Source organism: Sinocyclocheilus anshuiensis, unplaced genomic scaffold, assembly GCF_001515605.1.
Source record: "Sinocyclocheilus anshuiensis isolate Anshui unplaced genomic scaffold, SAMN03320099.WGS_v1.1 scaffold437, whole genome shotgun sequence".
Taxonomy (NCBI): domain Eukaryota; kingdom Metazoa; phylum Chordata; class Actinopteri; order Cypriniformes; family Cyprinidae; genus Sinocyclocheilus; species Sinocyclocheilus anshuiensis.
Window position 1 is genome coordinate 2,025,661 of NW_015539902.1, and position 23,153 is coordinate 2,048,813.

The following is a 23,153-nucleotide window of genomic DNA, read 5'->3' on the forward strand; positions in this document are numbered from 1 at the left end:
ACACAGGTTATATTATGCTTGTCTTTCATGTATGTTTCAGACCAACCTTTATTAACAGGCAATATTATTAAAATAATTGTTAAAATAATTAAAAGTATTAAACCCAAGACCCAGAAAGCTGAACACATCAAGCTTAAATATATAATATAGCAATTTATAATTAGTGCTGTCAAACGATTATAAATCCAAAATAAAAGTTTTTGTTTACATAATGTGTATAGTGTGTATATTTATTATGCATATATAAATACACACACATACAGTATATATTTTGAAAATATTTCCATGTATATATTTATATTAATATAATTGATATTACATATAAATATTTTAAATGTATAAACATAACATATTTTTCTTAAATATATACATGCATGTGTGTGTATTTATATATACATAATACATTTACACAGTACACACACATATTATGTAAACAACAACTTTTATTTTGGATGTGATTAATCGCTATTAGTCGTTTGACAGCACTATTTATAATATTATATTTTAATATTTAATTTTAAAAATAATTCACTTAGGTTAACATTTAATAATATAAACCTTTTAGTACAGACTCACAATACACTGAGGTTAATAAACAATGATATGCTTCTCTAAAAAACAATCGATGTCGAAGTAATTTCGATTTCATTTAAAAAAAAAAAAATTTTTAATCTATGTAATCTAATATAATGTAATATAGTTTAATCATACATATATTTTTTTTTATTAATTGTATAAAGTTAAGTTCAGCAAAATTAAATATTTTATGCTGCCTGCCTTTTGGAACAGCTTTTGCTTCAGGCGTGCACTTTTGTTATCTTAAAATGGATTTTGGAACAGAGCGATTGAACCAATAAATCATTCATGAATCAATGCAGTTACACTTACATGTGGTCTGTCAAGACTTTTTGAGAAAAATGAAGTAAAGAACACCTTAATTACACAAACGCAAGCACAAGGCCTTCCCCTCATTTTTTATGCAGTCCATTTCTCTGTGTCTAGCTCCTCATTACTGCACAGGCATCTGCAGAAATGCCAGTGGCTCTGTGCAATAGTGTGCTCAGGGCTCAAGAGACTGACTGGCTTAGTGTATGGGATCCACTGATACTCTACAATACAAACTAAAGCCCCTCTGAACATTAATCCTCTTCGTTCTTCCCAATTAAGAAAACCTGATGAATAAATTATACATAAGGTTATGCTGTTAATCATTGACAGGCTTCTTGAGTGTTAATAATTCATCAGGGCAGGTTAATATTTTATCATACTCTCCTTTTTCACCATGGGGTGGGCTGAAATGGTTGGACTCCTATTTTTTTATTTAAATGTTACCGAAGTTTTTTACTCATTTTTACTTATTAAAGAATCCTGAAAACAAAATTTTTCATAGTATCCAAAAAATATTAGGCAGCACAATATTTAAAATTTATAAGATAAATTAATAAAATTAATAAGAGATTTATTTTGCACCAAATCAGTATATTAGAATGATTTCTGAAGGATCATGTCACACTGAAGAATGGAGAGATTATACTGAAAATTCAGCTTTGAAATCACTGCAATAAATGATATTTTAAAATATACTCTAACTGAAAATTGTATTTTAAATTGTAATAATATTTCACAATAATTCTGTTTTTACTCTGTATTTATTATCAAATAAATGCAGCCTTGTTGAGCATAAAACACTTCTTTCAAAAACATTTACAATGTTTTAATGACACCATACTTTTGAACGGTAGTGTATTTACATTTAATTTATTGTTAATATTAATAATATTATATATTTAAATATTATTATTATTAAATATTATTTATTTATTTTTTTATATATTTATTAAAAGGCATTGTATACTTTGAATTTTGTTGGCACTTTGAAGAATTGCTTATGCTTATCTACTGCAACTCACTTTGGATAAAAAAGAGATTTTAAAAAATCTTACCGACACCAAACTTTTTAATGGTAGTGTATATATAAGTTTTTGATTTAGGTTATATCAAATTATTTTGATGTGAAGTCTTGTGATTAATTCTTGAGTATAATCAATACGTGTGTGTGTACACACTCTCAGGAGCGTGGTGGTGCCTGTTAAGAAGCCCCCTCCAGGGAGCCTGGCTGTGAACACAGTAGGAACACCCACCACCAGTGGAGTGCCCTCGTCAGGAAGTACGCCCAATATCTTTGCTGCTGCCACAGCAACACCTAAAAGCATGATCAACACAACAGGCGAGTCGTCCTGAATATTTCCATCATCTCACAGTCCCATGAGCATATACATTTTGCTGGTCTATATATGCATTTGATTCCTGCATATCACTTTAATATTTTTTTTCCATTAAGTCTTGTCATGGGCTTTCATAAGTTTAGACACTTTTCTAAAGGTAGTGACCATTTTAGACATTTAAGCATCCTTTGTAGCTCTATAAACAAACCTTTTTTTTCTTTAGGATAGTCAGCTTTTCTTGTGCTTAATCCATCTCGTCCATTATGTCTCACAGGTGCCACTGACTCCGCCTCTTCCTCATCCTCCTCTTCATCAAGTTTCGTCAACGGTGCCACAAGTAAAAACCTCCCAGCGGTGCAAACCGTTGCACCCATGCCTGAAGACACAGTGGAAAACATGAGGTACACACACACACTCATGCTCTTCCTCACTTTATCCAGTTATCCACATGCTTAAAACCTTAAATCATGCATTCTCACTTCCTGTGCTCATCCTGTTTTTTTTTTTTGGCAGTCTTACTTCTTCCTATGATTCCCATAATCCATTAGTTTCTTCACTTTACATCTGTCTCCTCTCTACACTTCCCTATCTGTGTATCTTTGTAACCACAGCCACAGATTCCCTCACAGACACATACTGAGGTCTTTTAAAGATGCACTTTGAGGTACTGATAGTCTGAAGTGTATTTCCTGCCAAACATGGTTGGGTACATCTGTTCTAATTTGAATGCAACAGAATTGATTTTCTTCATTTTTGTCTCTTTGCATGTACGACACCGAAGCTTTGAGGCTCAATCATCCTTTGATTTGGCACAGATCAACACACGGGGATTACGTCACACTTTAGACTAAGAGCTGCAGTGAATGCCTGTACAGTCATTACTGTCTGTTTGTGCCCATTTGTATTGCAGTGCCTTTTGTGAAGTGGACCAGTGTCCACTGCGAACCAGGCTGACGCCTCCTGAACTCAAATCCTTTAGTTCGCTGACAGGATTCCAAACAGCCCCCAGAGATGCAGGACAGTTTCTTAGGCAAGGAAGCTTGAACTGGCCCCCCTTACCCAGTGCTACCAGCTTAACATTCCCTTCCCTTTTTTCTCTCTGTCTTTTTGTTTTCTCTCTTTTTCTGCCTCTTTTTCCTGGTGGTTGTGAGTTTTCAAGCTGGCCAGCTACACCACCGCTGCTGCTTTGATTTGTAAGATTTGTAATAGATTTGATTCTGTCTCTTTTTCTCATTATTTACATTGTCCAAACCAGGTATGACGCCATAAATATTCAAGAATAATCTCTTTGTCTCTTTGATTTTAATTTGTTCAATTCATTTTTTTTAAACAAGTGTGTCAGCGTTATTTTAGCATTTTTTTAATATATATTTTTAATTACATTTTTGTATTTATTTTAATTTGTATTTTAATTTTAGTTTGTTTGTCTTTTTTCATGTTTATTAGTTGTTGTTTTTTTATGTATATTTCTATTTCACCTTATTTTTATTTTAGTTTTAGTTATTTTTGCTTTATTTTAGTTACCAAAATAATTTTTTTAAATAGTTTTAGTTTTAGTGGTTTTTATTTCCATTGCATTATTCTGGGTAGCCCTACCCACTGTGAAATCGTATCTGTATTTTTATGCTGCCTTCACATCATGTTTATTGAAAATAAGAGATTTTACTTTTGAGCTTTTCACAGGGACAGGCTAAGTAATTTGTTTCTTTGGTGCAGTGTTTAACACAAATAAATCCATGCGTGGATTTGGTGTTTACAGACAGACACTTATATACACTGACCAAAGAAAGAACGCCACATAAGAATGGCTGTAATAAAATGGAATATCAAGCAGGTTGCTACTTAACTGCCCTTAACCGATGAAGCTGCTGCCATTTTGATTGTTTTTACATGACATGACAATTTCAACAAAGTGAACGGTTTTTACTAGCCGCCAACTTAATACGCAAATGTAATGTGAATGCAGCATAGACATCAAATATGCTCTGATTGGCTGTAATTTCCAGTCTTTGCATCACACCTGGTTAAGATTTAATCTCAGTGACTTGAGCTAGTGTTTGTAACTGAAATGCTGCAAAATGCAAAAAACAAACACATTGATAGTCCATAAAAAGCATATACATTCCTAATCAGCAGTAATGTTTTCCAATAACTTGACAGAATCAACCCTGCTAGTTTGCCGTTTCAGTAGAGACATTGTCATTAATCATATCAAGTCATTCCTTGTTTGCACCACACTGGATGTCCTCAGACCTTTAGCTTTCACACTCACCCTAGTTTGTCGTCATTTGCATCCCTGGCGCTGAAGTTATAGTCTTAGCGCAGGTTAACTCAGCTTGTAGCTAAGCGCAGTGGCACTTAAGGGTGATGTGTGCAGTATAACAAGGTGATTAAGCGTTAAGCATTTGCTCTTTCTGCCTCCCTGTGGTTGAATTCCTGAAGGTTGGCTTTAACCCAGCAGTAACGCCATAGACTTTGTCACATACTAACCAGCTGGAATTAAAAGGAAGTGTGATTTTTAAACTGGTCTCTGTATTTTGGAACTAACTGGAGTATTTCTCTCTATCTCTGTCTTTCATTTTCATCCCGTAGTATCACGACTAAATTGGAGCGCGCCTTAGAGAAAGTGGCCCCCTTGCTGAGGGAGATCTTTGTGGATTTCGCCCCCTTCCTTTCGCGGACTCTGTTGGGCAGTCATGGGCAGGAGTTGCTCATAGAAGGTACAGGTGCTGTATAGTGCTCCTTTTCCTCTCTACCTGGTGTCTCTGTGGAGTCCCTCACTGTCTGCTGTGTGTGTGTGTCCACTGGCTGCCTCATACACACACAATTGTGCGAGTGCATGGACCCAGAGAAGGTATGAGAAAAACAGAACTGCTTAGGATGAAAGGATGTTCAAAAAAATGTAGATGAAGGGACTGTGGGCAGAATTGCAGGCTAAACTTTGAAGAAGTGATTTAAGAGATGCCTAAAGGTGTAAAAAAAAAAAAATCTCAACAATAAGGATTTTTCCCCCCTTTAAGCCTAGTCATATATATATATATATGCAAAGCTAATAATTTCATTGGCCTCACAACACAAATTCATTTTTAATTAAAATAAACAAATAAATAAATAATAATAATATTTTTAAAAATATAGTTGCTGTACAGATATTACAGTGGTATGCAAGACATTTTGTAATTCTTTCTAGTTCAATTAAATTCATTTGCATAAAAATAAATTTTTAGTTTTGTATTTAAATTTGTGTATACATTTTTGTGTCAGACAAAATATATTTTATGAAACATTTTCTTTACCAGAAAGAAGAAAAAAAACTGTATGAAACAAATAAACACATACAAACAATTAGTTTTTAAATTTGCAGTAATAGCTGGTATGGAAAGTGACAGTTCCATCAGCTGGCCCAAAACTTGGTCACACTGGGCCCCTCCTATCAGACCATCTTTATTGTTGAGTCCTGAGAGGACATCCTCTCTTCATTTCATCAGAAATCAAAGGAAACCTAAATCTGAAGATCCAGATCTAGAGTGAATCACTTTTGCTTCTTGTTCCACCACTGTTTTTGTCTCTTTATATTTCCTTCCTCTCTTCTTCACCCCCCTTATTAAGTCCTCTCCCTCCCCTCCCTGTTGTCCTGTCAGGCTTTAATGTCTGTGCTCTCACCTTGTCTTGACCTCCTCACAGTTTAATGTTTGTCTGTTTTTGTTGTTTAAAATACAGCAGAACTGTGTGTACATTAGAAAATAGATGTATCACTTTAAAGTTCTGAGCCAATTACGTTAGGTAAATTTATGTTACACACATGTACAGTGGGGTCCAAAAGTCTACACTGTGTTGTCAGTCTTTTGAAACCCGCTGAGGTTTATATTCATCTTTTAGACATGCGCATGCTAAAATCTGTTTTCTGTCAATGCACTGCCACAGGCTTAGTTTGTATGAAGTCCAGCACATCGGTTGTGGAGCTTGTGATGCTCTTGTGCTCGCAGGTGAGATTTCTCTCTTTATTCTCTAATAATTTATTTTGAATAATTCACTTTGACTTCAGTATTTTCCATCGCCGCACAAGTTACATTCATATTTCAGGCTTCATAAACGGTGAATAAACTGCACTTAAACAGCTTAAAATCTTGGAAAAGGTCACAGCGCTGCAGTGTGGCAACATTTCATCAATCTTTTGAGCCTCTTTTGAAGCTTTGTGCTTGACCTAAACAGGATCTGATTTCAGACCCACCCTACATTACGCTGAAGCCAGTGTGGGTATCAAAGTATCACTGCATACTTCTGAACTTCCACAGCAAAATACATTCACATTTTATCAGTTCACGCATTTTGAGGGAATCAAACCCAAGACCTTTGCTAGCACTGTGCTTAACTGTTTGAGAGCTACAGTAATGTGTTTTTTGCTTCCAATAATTCAATTCAAGTTTATTTGTATAGCGCTTTTCACAATACAAATCATTGCAAAGCAACTTTACAGCAAATAATGCCACTAAACTTACACGTATTCACATTCTGAAAGTATTCCTGTTGTTTTTCACAGTCTTTATATAGAATTGATTAATCAACAGTGTCTGAAGGCATTTAGTGTTTAGAGATAAAGAATTTTCACTTACCTTTAAGACACTCCATTGAAAATCCATCACTGTGCTCCATAATATGCTTTGCTTTCAATCCACATGAGGAGAAATGTACTTTTCTTACCACTAATCAAACATTTCAAAACAGAATTATCATACAATTACATCTGGATGTCAGTATCTTATACTAGGAGCCCCACTGAACCTCTTTGAACTCTTCTGAATGATCAAGATTTCAGACTACCGCATCTCAGCAGGCTTTCTCTGCCTTCAGAGTTGGAGTCAGGATTAGGAGCTTTGGGGTGTAGCAGTGGCCCATTCAGTGTTTGATGCCCTCTCATCTTCCTTTCCCCTCCCTCCTCTATTTCCCGTCATCGCTCCATCAGCACATATAGTATTACTGAAGCTCCAGGCCCTCCATTAGTGGCTCAGGGGACGAAACCGTACCCTAAATATTGATTGGCAGGAAGCAGAAGGTAATGGGAGCTGCCTGTGATGTGTCCTTCTAGAAGCATCTGCAGTGGATGCTAAGTGCATTCTGCCTCTCTTTCTCAATAATCACTCTCGCTTATGTGGCAAAGAGCCAATCAGGAAAGATCATCAGTGCATCTCTTAAGCAACCATATCAGGCGCCTTTATCATCCACACTGAAAATAGACCGAAAATTGTATTTATGTCACTCTCGCTTATATGGCAAAGAGACAATCAGGAAAGATCATCAGTGCATCTCTTCAGCAACCACATCAGGCGACTAAATCATCCACACTGAAAAAAGACACAAATATTGTTTTTATTATAGGGCCGTCAACTGATTAATCGCATCCAAAATAAAAGTTTGTGTTTGTATGTGTGTGTACGGTGTATATTCATTATGTATATATAAATACACACAGATGCATGTATATATTTAAGAAAAAATTTATATTTATATATATATATATATATATATATATATATATGTGTATTTATATATACATAATAAATATGCACAGTACACACATATATTATTTAAACAAACTTTTATTTTGGATGTGATTATTCGTTTGACAGCCCTATAAAAATATACCAATAACATTTTTGCATTTTACACCTTGCAAGTACATCATTTCATTGATGCATTTGCCTTTGGCACATTAAAATGTTTCAGTTATGACATTCAGTAAGGTCCATAATGGTTGTTATGTGTGGTTTCAGGAGTGGCAGAACTCCATACAAAAGAACGCAGGACTTGCATTCATCGAACTTATTAATGAGGGGAGGTATGTTGTATACTCATTAAAATTCCTTCTCGACTGGCATTGTTTATGTTATTATTTTTAAAGTCATATTTCATACCAAAAACGATGTACACACCTTCTGTGTGTTTTTTTGAGACCTGGTGCAATAGATAGAAAGGAGATTCTCATTATGCAAAAATAAAAGTAATAATTTGTAAGTAATAACAGTTGACAATGTTATAATGCAAACTGTTCATGTCATTTACATATTTCGCTATGCTCAGGCTTCTGTGTCACGCCATGAAGGACCACATTGTCCGTGTCGCCAATGAGGCTGAGTTCATCCTCAACAGGCAGAGAGCAGAAGATGTGCACAAACATGCTGAGTTTGAGGTCAGTCAGTCAGTGTGGATCACTGTGTCATGGGTTCACAATTTAAATACTTATCATGCGCAAGGTATGATGTGAAGATCCTTTCCTTTGCTCTTTCTTTTCATAGTCCAACTGTGCCCAGTACGCTGCAGACAGGAGAGAAGAGGAAAAGATGTGTGATCACCTCATCAGTGCCGCCAAGCACAGAGATCACGTGACCGCAAACCAGCTGAAACAGAAGATCCTCAACATTTTAACCAATAAGCATGGAGCATGGGGAACCATGTCACAGAGGTTCACAAACTCACAGTTTATTGTTAACCTTTGCTGCTGGAATTCTGTTTCTTGTTTTCTGGCCATTCATCACCTCTTTGCGCTCTCTATTTATTTCCCACCTCAGTCAGCTACATGATTTCTGGCGTTTGGACTACTGGGAGGATGATTTGCGCAGGAGGCGGAGATTTGTACGCAATGCCTTTGGCTCCACCCACTCGGACGTGGCTCTCAAATCTCTAGAGGAATACGGTCAGCCACAACACATCCATACACCTCAGTCTAATTTACAGTGCCCAAATATGTCTCAGAGACATAATATTAAAGTGATGTGTGTCCATACATTATACATATCCAAATACAGAACATTATTTTTGTCAGGGAAAAAAAATACAAAAATGAAATATGTTATTTATTTTTCATTATATTTATTTATTTTATTCGTTTTTTATTTTATTGTAATTTTTTATTTTATTTATTTTTTGCATGGACTGTTTAGAGAGTAATGATTGTAACCCTGAGACAGAGCTGATGCTGGAAGGAGATGATGATGCCGTCAGTCTGCTGCAGGAGAAAGAGATCGACAACCTTGCAGGTATTCAGCGTTTCTGCTGCACTCAGGAGGCTATTATTTACAAGCAGCCTCCTCAAATCCCATTGTTTTAAATGCCAGCTGCTTCTGCAGGAACCATTAGTGTGGTGATTCTTTAATGTATTGTTGATGCATGTGCTAATGTATGCAACTGTACTTTATTCCCAGTGGCTTTTCGTCCGAGGGTATTTATCTCAAGAGGCAAGTTTGGTCCTTCAGTAAACGAGTATGCTAATTAGTGTTTTAGCCCAGAACAAGATCCAGCCCTTCTGCCTTTTGATGCAAATCTCAGCTGAATCCGCACAAGAGTGTGATTATGAGCTAAATCTGATTTTGACATTGAATGTCTGAATCACTAAATTAACTAATTAACTCTTATCACAGTAGCCACTTACTCATTATCCTAATGAGTCGCTGACTGTATTTAACATACTGTGGCTATTTAATCATTATTTAATTAATCTAATTAGCTTGTTTTTTTCCTCAGATTTTAGTTTTTTTCCAAAATACTTTCTTATTCATCTCTTTGTGGTTTGAAATCTGATGTCAGTTTTCAAAAACATGAGCTATAAATGCTATGTGATAAATCACTGAGCCTTAGTCAAATAACATTCTGATAACAGCAATCAGCTGATGGCACCATTAAAATGATAATTTTTAGGGATTGGTAATGGTAAAAGATGCTTTTTAAGACCAGACGATGTAGATTTTAAATGTATTAAATGTTACATTTTTCAAAAAGATTATTTAATTTTCCAAAACTGGCCTTGAAATCCCAAGTTATTGGAAAATCTAACCATAATCACTTGACTAATCCAGGACTCAGGACTTTAAAATGTTAAGTTTCTCATTCTGTGGCATGGTTTCTTTCAGGTCCGGTGGTTTTGAGCACACCCGCCCAGCTCGTTGCTCCTGTGATCGTTGCTAGAGGCACGTTGTCGATCACCACAACAGAGATCTATTTCGAGGTGGATGAGGATGATCCAACATTCAAAAAGATTGATTCAAAGGTACTGTATGTGTCACTGATAATGAGTTACAGTATAGCCTTTTTTACATCTTTTATTTCACACAGAATTACTGTAGATTTTTAACGAGAATATCATCCAGTCAGAATTTCAGGATCATGCATTGGTATTGCTGACTTCATCATGCTGTCTTCTTTGCTAACCACTGTTCCTCTGATTGTATTTAAATGCTTTGCTTTTGTGTTTGTCAGGTGTTGGCATATACTGAGGGTCTGCATGGGAAATGGATGTTCAGTGAGATCAGAGCAGTTTTTTCCAGACGCTACCTGCTCCAAAACACTGGATTAGAGGTCTTCATGGCCAACAGGAGTAAGATGCCAACATGTTTAACAACAATGTCAAACTGATGTTTAGTTTAAGGTTTTTAATGGCACTATTTCATTATCTCTACAGCATCTGTCATGTTCAATTTCCTGGATCAGGGCACAGTAAAGAAGGTAGTGTACAGTTTACCTCGGGTCGGCGTTGGCACCAGCTATGGCCTCCCTCAGGCAAGGTAAGGTGTAGGTTTTTTAATATTGAAACTGATTCTGTGATGTGAGATCAGTTTAGGAGGGGTTCTTATGCGACTAAACATTTCATTGGTAATCAACAGTAAATGTGTTATTTGCCAAAGCTAAATGATTGCTTGTTATTGTGCTGTTCCTCCCATAGACGGATCTCTCTGGCAACACCAAGGCAGCTCTTTAAGTCGTCTAATATGACTCAGAGATGGCAGCGGAGGGAGATTTCAAATTTTGAGTACCTCATGTTCCTCAACACGATTGCAGGTAAGATGATTCCTATGATTGCAACTAATAGTTTTATCACTACAAGCAATATAATGAATCAAATTGGGATATGTTACATGCTCACACACAACATTGTCTGTTAATGTTTGTTTGCAGGGAGGACCTATAATGATCTGAACCAGTATCCTGTCTTCCCTTGGGTCCTGACTAACTATGAGTCAGAGGACCTGGATCTTACCTTGCCTGGGAATTTCCGGGATCTCTCAAAGGTATGCCAGTCCTGAAAGTGTTTACCATTACCCATTTAGAGCTACACAAATCATCCAGAATTTTTCAAAATACCTGATTTTGAATTTCAGATTTTTAATGTCGTCTTATTTTTTTTTGGACCCCAGTTTGGTTTTGTAATTTAATTCAACTTCTTACTGTATTTGCTTTTAAAAACCGTAATATAGTGAAATATTATTAATATTTAAAATAACTTTTTTGTAATTTTATTCCTGCGATGGCAAAGCTACATTTTCAGCTTTTTTTCCAGTTTTGTGGAAACTGTGATCATTTCTTTTAGGATTCTTTTGAGTCATTCAAAATAACAGCTTGTATTTGAAATATTTTTTTAATTATAAATGACTTTATTGTTACTCTTGATCAATTTAATGTGTGCTTGCTGAATAAAAGTACTGATTTCTTACTGACCCCAAACTTTTGAATGGTAACTTATATGATATAAATATACTAATTTAAATATAATAATACTCAGCTTTCAGAGCCCTGAATCCAAAGTGAGCTGTAACTTTAAAAAATATATATATATTTTAGTAATTTGTTTAGTATAATATCCAGAATGCCTTTTTCTACTTCCTGTTTGACAATATAGCCAATCGGAGCCCTGAATCCAAAGCGAGCCGTGTTCTATGCCGAACACTATGAGACGTGGGAAGATGATGGAACTCCGCCCCATCATTACGCATCTCTGTACTCAACTGCGGCATCCACTCTCTTCTGGCTAGTCAGGATAGTGAGTCTTCACTATAGTCCATTTATATTGTATTATCTCTCAGAACTTGAAAATCCCAAAATTGTGCTTTTTAGAAAAGCTCTTATGAAAGTTGTTTAATTGGAAATTGTGCGCCACTTCCTTCATCCCACAGGAACCCTTCACCACATTTTTCTTGAATTGTAATAACAAGTTCGACCATCCCGATCGGACGTTTTCTGGCATTGCACGCTCTTGGCGAAGTTGCCAGAGGGATACATCAGATGTTAGGGTGAGCAAAATTTTGTGAGGTAAAGCGATTCTGTAACTCGTCAACATGTTTGTCAACACATTTGTTTGTATAACAGGAGTTGATCCCGGAGTTCTACTACCTCCCTGAGATGTTTGTGAACAGCAGTGGATATGACCTGGGGGTGAGAGAGGACAGGACAGCCGTGTGTGATGTGGAACTACCAGTCTGGGCCAAAAAACCAGAGGACTTTGTTCGCATCAACAGGATGGTGAGGGATGGAAAGATTATGTGTGTCTAAGCACCTTTGTTTGGTCCACATTAGTGCGCAATTTCAGCTGCCATTAGGATTAATAGTCCAATTCAGCCAGTGTTTCAAGAATCAAAAGCAGCTCTAGTTTGTAGAAAAAAAGAAATGAACTTTGAACCTCGCACAGCCTTTACAAGGCTAGTAATTTCTTTTTGAAGCCGATTGGTCCTTGTGTTAACCCTGTTGTCTTCTTCCCGTCTCAGGCGCTGGAGAGTGAATTTGTGTCCTGTCAGTTGCACCAGTGGATCGATCTCATCTTCGGCTACAAGCAGAGAGGACCGGAGGCCATTAGGGCTCTCAATGTTTTCCATTACCTGTCTTACGAGGGATCTGTGAACTTGGACACCATCACCGACCCCCAGCTCAGAGAGGTCAGTGAGTATTGATCCAGTGGAGGATATCGATCTAGGAACTTGTCCTGCTTGTGTGAATCACGTTAAGCTGTGTTTTTGGTGGGTTTTTATTAGACATTGGCCAGTGTTGTTGTTTTTATAATACTGATTTTTTTCCCATACATTTTTGTTTTATTGACATCTTTACACGTCTCACTAAAATATGCAGAATGAAATGCTTTGTTATTTTAGTAAAAATAAAACAAAATAATGAAGACAACAAAAAAACATTCAAAGCTGTTAATAACATTGATTATTACATATTTAATATTGCAATAATAACAATTAATCTCAAAACACTTAATGTAGACAATAATCTCAAAATGCTTAATGTCAATATAACAATCTTTAATTAAATAATCATAAGTAATCTTAATGTGAAGCATTTTAGTAACATCTCAAAAACTCTAATTATTAAATAAGAACAAAATATTTAATATTTTTTAATAAATAATAGTAATATTAAAATGTTTCATGTCAGTAATTAGGATTCATTATTATTGACAGTAAGTATTATTGACAAAACACTTAATGTCTTAATAGTTAATCCTATTTTTTAACATTTCGAAAGGTCTAATAATGTATTAAACAATTAAAATAATTTATTAAACAATTAAAAACAATTGACACAAATTTAAAGTATGATATTATTATAATTAAAATATTTAATACATTTACCTGTAAACACCAGTTTCCTGTTTAACACACAAGAGTGCAGTGCTGTTTTTATTTATCAAAAAATTTGACATTAGAAAAAACTAAATCTTATATGATAAGCTTAATCATTAGTCTTTCATGATGTTTCCTGTCAATATGTTTCTCTCCTCTGTCCAAAATGAGTGAATATGTTTATTTCATTTCTATGTTGACAGCAGTGTTCAGCTTGTCCATGTCTGTAAATGTCTGTCAGATGTGAGGCAGCTCAGGGGTCTGTCAGATAAAGATGTAACAGCTTGTTTTGTCTCTGTCATCTTTTTAGTCTATGGAGGCTCAAATTCAGTCATTTGGACAGGCTCCATCACAGCTGCTAATAGAGCCTCACCCTCCACGCAGCTCCGCCATGCACCTGGTGAGTCTTTATTATCAAGACACCTCTATTTATTGTGATCTATGTTAAATTTTTCTTAATGAGTTACCTATATTAGATCTCTTTTAAATAGATCAATATGGTCTCTTGTTATAAAACAGCGTCACACACGGCGGGCTTGAGTGAGCGGAGGCCTAAAGAGAGCAGAGGCCAGCGGCTAGAGTGAACGGAGGCCGGCTTGAGTGAGCAGCGGCGGGCGGGCTTTCGGGAACCACATGTGACGACCCCAGGCTGGACTCCACTTCGTCCACGGGGAAAGCCGATCCGGCGATCCACAGTGCGAAGTTGGTGTATTTCCTCAGCGACCAGCACGGATCAGCTCAAGGCATGACGAAGCGGATTCTTTGGATTTGAGACTTTAGTCTTTGCAACTTTACAGATCTTCTTTATGCACCAAGAGCTTGTAACACTCCAAAGAGAAAGGAAAAATTGAAATCGCATCATATGACCCCTTTAAAGGCATAGTTCACCCAAAAATTTAAATTCTGACATGATTTATTCCCATTCATGTCCAAACCTGAATATCTTTCTTCTGTTGAACACAAAAGAAGATATTTTGAAGAATGTAGGTAAGCAAATGGTTTCAGTGCCCATTGACTTCCATTGTAGTTTTTGCTCCATTAAATGAAGTCAATGGGAACCGAAACTGTTTGGTTACCAACTTTCTTCAAAATATCTTCTATGTTCTGCAGAAGTAAGAAATGCATACAGGTTTGGAACGACATGAGGGTGAGTAAATTATGAGAGAATTTTCATTTTTGTGTGGACTGTCCTTTTTAAAAGTCTGATGAAACTTGGTTGTATCTTTCAGACTCAAACTGGATATTTTTCCAATATTCACACCTGGTCTGTGTTTTCTTTCCCAGCCAATAACTCTGGCATTAGTAAAAGGCAGATCACAGATTTGGTGGATCAAAGCATTCAGATCAACACGCACTGCTTTGTGGTGACAGCCGACAACCGCTACATCCTGGCATGTGGTTTCTGGGACAAGAGTTTCCGTGTTTACTCCACTGAGACAGGTGCTTGTGTCTTTTGGGATTTTATGCTATTTTGTATGCCAACTTGTACATATAAAAGACTTTCACTCTTTACTACAAAAAAAATGTCTATGTGCACATATGCTCTTCTGCTCACTCTTCATTCAGGGAAACTCACTCAGATCGTGTTTGGTCACTGGGATGTGGTGACCTGTCTTGCGCGATCTGAGTCCTACATTGGAGGTGATTGCTACATTGTCTCTGGCTCACGAGATGCAACCCTTCTGCTGTGGTACTGGAGCGGACGACACCACATCATCGGAGACAATCCCAACAACAGTGAGCACAATGTTTTTAAACCAAATGACCCAGAGTACATGAGTATCGCTTTCATTTACATAACTCAGTGCTCAACAAGGCTGCATACATTTAATCCAAAACACTGTAAAACAGTACTATTGTGAAATATGATTACAATTTAAAATAGCCGTTTTTATTTTAATGCATTAAATGTAATTTTTTCCTGTGATGCAAAGCTACATTTTCAGCAGCCATTACTCCAGTCTTTAAAGTCACATGATCCTTCAGAAATCATTCAATATGCTGATTATTATTAATATTAAAATCAGTACTATTTAATATACTTTGTGGAAGCTGGGTTTTTTTTCACGATTCTTAGAGGAATAGAAAGTTTTCTATCAAATAGAAATCTTTTTTGCTGTCACTCAGATCAATTACTGCAATTGCATCCTTGCAGTATTAATTTCTTAAAAATAAAATCTTACTAACTGACCCCAAACTTTTGAACAGTATAGTGTGCAAGATATCACACATAGGACATGTTTTAATACTTAACATTGATGTTACACTCAGAGAAAAATGGTCTGATTTTTTTGCTGAATATATTAAATTCATTCCTTTTTATTGCCTGCTTACCTACCTTCATCTCATTCCTAACATAATCTTCTTTTTCATTTTTACTTTGGTGTGGTAATGAGTTTTAGTTCTGTGGCAAAAAACAAATGTTTGATGAGATTTTTAGGATTCTAGAAGCTGACCTTCTGTTGTATTGTAGGTGATTATCCAGCACCTAGAGCGGTTCTCACAGGCCATGACCATGAGGTGGTGTGTGTGTCAGTGTGTGCTGAACTGGGACTTGTCATCAGTGGGGCCAAAGGTCAGTCTGAGAGGAAGCAATCTGAATTCTGCATATCAGAAATCAACTCTTTTCATACTAGTATTGGTTTCCATGAGGGCTTATATAAACCCATTACAGTTAAGGAATTAAATATGTCAAAGATGTTTATTTAAAAAATTGTGATTGTAATTTTTTCCTAATTTCTCCCTTTTTAGTGTCTCTGCTTGCTGTGTAATGACAGAATTGATAGTTTCTTGCTGTTGTCTTGTTTTACAGAGGGGCCATGTTTGGTGCACACCATCACAGGAGATTTACTGCGGGCCCTAGAGGGCCCTGAGAACTGTGTCTGGCCCCGTCTGATCTCTGTGTCCAGTGAGGGCCACTGTATCATCTACTATGAGAGAGGACACTTCTGTAACTTCAGCATTAATGGCAAACTCCTGGCACAGATGGAGATCAATGACTCCACACGTGTAAGAGGAGACATACATGTTGGAACAGAAACAAATACACATTAATCACATTAGTCTCTGTATTTAATCTGCTTTTGTGTTCCCCCAGGCCATTCTGTTGAGCAGCGACGGTCAGAACTTGGTAACAGGAGGTGATAACGGTGTTGTTGAAGTCTGGCAGGCCTGTGATTTTAAGCAGCTGTATATTTACCCAGGCTGTGACGCAGGCATCAGGGCTATGGACTTATCCCATGACCAGAGGTGGGCACACCTGACCTAAAAATAATAATATACATATACATTGAACATTAATTTTAACAATGTTGTTTTGTTAAATAAAAAAGTTTATAGTAAATTTTTTTTTATAATTTATAATATATATATTAGTGCTGTCAAACGATTAATTGTGATCAATCACATCCAAAATAAAAGTTTTTGTTTGCATAATATATGTGTGTTCTGTATATATTTATTATGTATATATAAATACACACACATGCATGTATATATTTCAGAAAAATGTTGTTTATATATATTAAATATATTTATTTATAAATTATATTAATATAAATACAAACATGTACATGTAAATATTTTCAAAATATATACTGTATGTGTGTGTATTTATATATACATAATAAATATATACAAATGTAAAGGTATTCACGGCAACCCGTCAAAATAAAAGTTCGGTTTAACCGAAGGCATTGCGGCAGAAATATATGACTATTGTTCAGTAGAATGTACGTAATAGGCTACTACTACTACTAAAATTATTAAAACCTTATTTTTAAGGAATAATCATACAATATTTCTTCAATGTTTTAATTGTAATATTAAATTACCTTTATTTTCCAAAAAATAAAATTTGTTTAATTTTCATTACTTAAAAGATAGATTAAATGAATATTTTATGCCTTAAAAATGTAAATACACAACACAGAATTTCTGAGCAAAAAATCATAAGGCTATTGTAAGAATAAATTAAACTTGTTTTTATGCTTTCAAATAATTAGACATGCTAAATCAGAATTTGGTAACAATAAAACATAAGGTTGGAAAAAATAAAACATTTCATAGGGCCATGTAATTTTTTGTTAAACTTTTAATAAATTGATGTTAAATTGTTTAAGTTTCATGATTTTAATTAATTAGACATGCTTTTTGATTAATAAAATTAAATTTAACCATTAAAGAGGAGTCCAGAAAAAAAAAACGGAACCCCCGGACTACCACCAAATAAATAATTATGATTTATATAAAATAGAGTTTTTTGCTATAACCTGTATATATTAATATTAATATTTTAGTTTGCTCAACTATTTTAACTAAAATATGTTAACTATTTTGCTTCTAGTTATAAAAAAAACTATATATTTTACATGACTTAGTACTATACACATTTATATTATGGACATTTTTCTTATTACTTTTTCTATATATTCGCAGGACTTTGATCACTGGGATGGCGTCAGGCAGCATCGTGGCGTTTAACATTGATTTCAATCGATGGCACTACGAACACCAGAACAGATACTGAGACAGAACAAAGAGCGACAGAGACAGGAGGAGAGCGAGGGACCTTGTTTAGGGTCCGTAGTTGAAGCAGTGAGAGAAGTGGAGATCATTTCCTGCTTGACAGATGATGGTGTCCCTCTAAGTTCAGGGTGGAGTTAAACCCAGATGAAAACACAAGACATATCACTAACGTTACTTAGACCTTTAAGGTTGTCCTTCACTCCCCACATACTATGATGAGTTGCCTAATGTCCTTTTGTCTGTGAAGATCATCGTACAAGATCGAAGCCAGTAGGACAGCAGGACTGGATGGACTGTACCGCAGTTCCCAGCAGAAGAGGCTTAGAGATAAACCACCAACAAACCGATTTTTTGAGGAAGGAGGGAGGGAGGGGGTCTGGGGTGGGATTAAGATGCAGCGGTGAACTTAGTCTTTGTAAATACAAACTGCAATGGCGCAGTTCTTCACTACAAGGGGATAAAAATCATACTTCCCGCTCGCTCTCCATTACGGAAGAGCCCATAATCCTTTAATTTATTAATAACTTGCTGTAAGATATTGTGTAGTTCCAACAAAATGATGATGATTTGGATGATTATAGATGAAGGCCTGCCGATTCACAGGGAGGAAGTGAACTGCTCAGACAGGAAACAAGCTTCTCTTTCCTTTTTGTATATTTGGTAATTGTTTTGTCATATATGTAAATATTGTGATGGTTAGGAAAGCCAGGCATGTAAGCGGACCATAAAAAAAGAATAAAGAGGAGAAAAAAAATCAACAAATTAAAAAAAAGAGAAAAAGAAACCCTCCCCCACTCACACGTTTCATTATTTATGAAAAAAAAGAACAATTATTAATGTTGATGTTTTTGTATCAGACACATTGCACCGATAACAACCCATAATTTATCATCGTATAAGGATTTCTTTTTCTTTGGTCTTCTACCACATTTTAGACCCATTCTCCATTGTATAATTTGTGCATTGATGTTTGTTGTATTTAAATAATATTATAATCATATGTGATGATTACATTGTACAACCACAGCCACAGTAAGCAATATCCTTGTAGCTGAGAGTGACTGCAGAAATGCGGTTTAATACATGGATTGAGATGTTTGAAATCCGCATACACGAATACTGAGAATTTTTTTTCATCCCCCTATTTAAAAAGTGTGAGAAGCGAGTGAGAAGGATATTTTTCAGTCAACAACACTGATACTGAAATATAGTCGTTTTACTACAGGGGTGTAATTACTAGTCAGCTGGAAGCTAAGACTGAGTTCAGAAATGAAAACATGAATAAATTATGCAAATAATTTGTTGATCTGCCTTTTCATTGGCCATTGGATGTGAATTATACATGAGACAGCGGCACATAACGTGCAGATCTGTCTCTGTGTAGGTGAGTGGTCAGTACTGTATATTTGATTTGATTTGTACATTTGCTACATATCTTTTGTTCATTTAATTTGCAAGGTGTAGCTGATCATGATGATTGCATATTTTAATTTATTTTACTTTATATGTCTGCATCGTTTGTGGAGAGGAGAGGAATAGTTTTTAGCAGGAAGTAAATAATGGATGATTTATTTAGATTCAGATGTCATTTTTAAATTCAGTCCCCACCTGCTGTTTCATGCATTTGCTGCAACTTGAATAAACCAGAATCTCACAGGTGTCTCTTCAAATGTTTAAATATTAATTCATGCCAATATATAGATCAATAACTGTAAAATAAAATTGTTTCCTTTTTGTCGTATTTACAATAAAACAAGCCAAAACATCTTTTTGAAGTACTGGTGTGTTTTCTTTAAACAACTAGGTCTGAATGTCCTTAAATACTGAATGTCCTGAATGGAATGAGGTCAGTTAGCTCTTTAATGGGAGGGATACAGCTACGGCTGGAAGTGAAGCAAAATCTCGCCATAAATTAAATTTGCTACCGGTCAGATTGTGTTTTATTAACGTCTACACCTATTTAAACCCTAAATCTAACCTCAAAATAACGCAAATACACTAACTGTTCAACGTGGCAAAAAATGCAAGCTTCGAAGCTTTTACGCATGCTGTTTCGTTCAAATTCCCTTTAAGGCAAGTCATGTCACTTGGCGACCATCTTTGAAACACTGGCCCCACAAGTACTTTTTTTTTTTTTCCCTTCCTTTATTAGGATTAGCAACAAGTATATAAAAATATAACAACAACAACAAACAGGGCCAGGGGTAATATAAATTACATTATATAAAGTAAAGGTGCCTCAAAAGCAGTGTTGGGGAGTAACTAGTTACATGTAATGGCGTTACGTAATTTAATTACAAAATAAATGTAACTGTAATCAGTTACAGTTACTAAGAAAAAATGTGTAATTAAAACATTCGATAATAAATCTCTAATAAATCATGAATAGGTTAGTTGTGACTGGCAATGCTTCGGCTCGCGCGCCCTCCGCGCCTCCGCCAAACGGTTTGGATCAGAGTAATCAATGCGAGAGAGAGAAAAGAAAAAAAACAATTTTTGTAAGGGAAAAACATGATTCATGTTCAGTATTAGGATTTTTCTATAAAGATATTGTAGTGACGTACTAATTTGGACGTAGGCAATTAAAAAAATATAGTTTTGTTAAATCTTGAGTATTAAAGTCATGAAAGAGATAGATATCAGGGCAAAATAAAGAGACTGAAAAGAAAAATGGAAGTGAAGGTGCAGTTCAGGAAAAGGCACTTTTTAGCAACCAGGCAAAAGGTCACAGAGCATTCAGTCAACTGTACATTACAGGAAAGAACCAATATTATAAGATGCACACAATGCTATCGATTTTAAGGCTTTAACATTGCTGGAGGTAGATATTGTTTCCAAGTAATACTTCAGATCTTTACAAAATATAAGAAATAGGGGCTTTACAGACAAAAATTTGCACTTATGTATAAAAAATTTTGCTAGCAAAATAAATAGATTTATTAGAAAATATTTGTCCTTTAGATTCTTATCAACATGATAAAAACCAAATAAAACATCCTTGTACGACAAAGAAAAATTGTCTAAGAGAGAAAAACATAAATAAACAGAATTTTTTTTCCCAAAAATGGTTACATTCCCAAAAGAGATGAGAGACAAACTCATCTACCATTCCACAAAAGGAACAAAGAGGATCCTTCTCCGGAAGCATTTTTATAATATAAACATTCACAGGGTAAACTCGATGTAGCAATTTAAAGGATACCTCTTTAACCTTGTTCGTAATTAAATATTTATTGGGTAACGACCACACACTCTTCCAAGGAATATCATAAAGATAATTACTCCAGTGAAATACAACAGAAGGAACAGTAGTTATATCATTCTGAAAAAGATGCAACAGTTATATCTCTGTCACAGGTGATCTTCTCATCAATAGATAAATCTTAATCCCCTTCAGAGATTGAAAAAATAACAATGCCGAGTCCTCACAATAATTAGATTTGTAAAGAGTAGTATAAAAATTTGCACAAAACGTACCAATTTGCTTAGGGTCAGAAGAAACTGTACCATTAATGTTCAGAGAGTCAATAGTTAAATTTCTAGAATTATTATTTCCATTCTAAAAATGTAAGCTGTGCTTTGCTCTCCCTGCTCAAGCCATCTTCTTCTAGAGCGAATAAAGGAGCCATCTGCCCTGTACTTGTATATTGAGTCTAACTTAGTTTGCAATTCAGCAAGTTCTACTAGCTCAGCTTCTGACAAACCATCCTCCAATAAGATGCTCTAGGACCTGAGGAAATATTGACTGAGGAAAGAGGGGATTGAAGAAGAATGGCCCTATGATCAGTTAGAGGGGAGGGAAGAATGCTAATAGCAGCATTAAAGTTCTTGACACACTTAGATACAAGCCAGTAGTCAATACGAGACTGTCTTTAACAACTTTTGTTACTCCAAGTATAAGACTTAATATTTGGAAAAGTTTCCCTCCAAATATCGATGACATTAAATTTGTCCATGAATATTTTCAGTTTAGAGTTAACAGAAGTGGCCTCTCTAGGTGGTAGTCTATCCATCTGGTTATCGGGCACAATATTAAAGTCTTCCCCAATAAAAACTAGGGCATCTAGGTACGTGTTAAGCCACAACAGTTTTCTCTTCTATCACTTCAAACAGCAAGTCATTCTCATGGGTGACATTATAACCATATATATTAATCAGTATTACTACAATATTATTTAAACAGATTACCAACAGCAGAAAATGTCCCTTCTGGTCGCAAAAGTGGTGTAAAACGTCTCCAACAAAACAGTTTTTCAAAATCATAACTCCAGCTGAATGTTCTGAGCCGTGTACTAGATACACGATAAGCACGCGGTGTCTCTCCTCCTTTCCTTTTATCTGCTGCTGATTTCATTTTCAAAGTTTTGAGAGGTAACTTCACAGTAAAATAAATGTAGATTCTAATACGTGTAGCACGATTATATATAGCGTAGTTTAGCTGTTAAAAGCAGATTTGTCAGCGGAGCACTATATAAGTAGACTTAGTAGGATGCCATCTTGGATCCCCCTCGGCCCCACAAGTACTCCTCGCTGCAGACTGTAGTGCAGTGACGTCACGTACCTATGTCACCGTAGGTTTTTTTTTTTTTTTTTACCTATGGCACGTATGTATGTGTTTACCACGCATGCGCAAAGTGACGTATCGCATGTCTTAAATGCGCATGCGCGCCGTACTGACTGGCATTAATGCGCATGTACAGGTTCATTCACTTCCGGATGTTCAAAAGGTATGGTGGATTCGAGATTCGGTGGCAGTAAGTCAAAGAACATTAACTTACTTATGTTTTCTTAAAAAAATTAAAAAAAAATTAAAAAATAATTTTTGCGTTAACGGCTTTTAATTGTAAGGATGCTTTGTAGAGATGCACCGATTGCAATTTTCTTGGCCGATTCCGATTTCCGATTTTTTGGAAGTGTGACCTGCCGATACCGAATTTTGCCAATTCCGATTTTCTTTCTAAGAACTATAATTGACAGCATATACAAACAAAAATCTACTTTTCTTCAACGCAAA

General features: G+C 35.6%; 1 protein-coding gene across 1 annotated transcript in view; it reads left to right on the forward strand.

The window, feature by feature from the left end:
• nbeaa (neurobeachin a) overlaps positions 1–18,901 on the forward strand; it is a 132,362-nt gene extending 113,461 nt beyond the window's left edge. The window contains exons 32-56 of the mRNA XM_016483102.1: positions 2,073–2,227; positions 2,500–2,626; positions 4,818–4,945; positions 6,150–6,211; positions 7,997–8,061; positions 8,304–8,412; positions 8,519–8,685; positions 8,792–8,968; positions 9,168–9,259; positions 10,130–10,266; positions 10,476–10,593; positions 10,678–10,780; positions 10,939–11,054; positions 11,172–11,284; positions 11,893–12,033; positions 12,167–12,283; positions 12,360–12,512; positions 12,755–12,922; positions 13,923–14,046; positions 14,897–15,052; positions 15,179–15,349; positions 16,086–16,187; positions 16,425–16,621; positions 16,710–16,861; positions 18,050–18,901. Of these exons, the coding sequence (XP_016338588.1) occupies positions 2,073–2,227; positions 2,500–2,626; positions 4,818–4,945; positions 6,150–6,211; positions 7,997–8,061; positions 8,304–8,412; positions 8,519–8,685; positions 8,792–8,968; positions 9,168–9,259; positions 10,130–10,266; positions 10,476–10,593; positions 10,678–10,780; positions 10,939–11,054; positions 11,172–11,284; positions 11,893–12,033; positions 12,167–12,283; positions 12,360–12,512; positions 12,755–12,922; positions 13,923–14,046; positions 14,897–15,052; positions 15,179–15,349; positions 16,086–16,187; positions 16,425–16,621; positions 16,710–16,861; positions 18,050–18,140 (3,241 nt within the window). The 3' untranslated portion in view covers positions 18,141–18,901. The remainder of the gene's footprint in view (positions 1–2,072; positions 2,228–2,499; positions 2,627–4,817; positions 4,946–6,149; positions 6,212–7,996; positions 8,062–8,303; positions 8,413–8,518; positions 8,686–8,791; positions 8,969–9,167; positions 9,260–10,129; positions 10,267–10,475; positions 10,594–10,677; positions 10,781–10,938; positions 11,055–11,171; positions 11,285–11,892; positions 12,034–12,166; positions 12,284–12,359; positions 12,513–12,754; positions 12,923–13,922; positions 14,047–14,896; positions 15,053–15,178; positions 15,350–16,085; positions 16,188–16,424; positions 16,622–16,709; positions 16,862–18,049) is intronic.
• Positions 18,902–23,153: the final 4,252 nt, after the last annotated feature.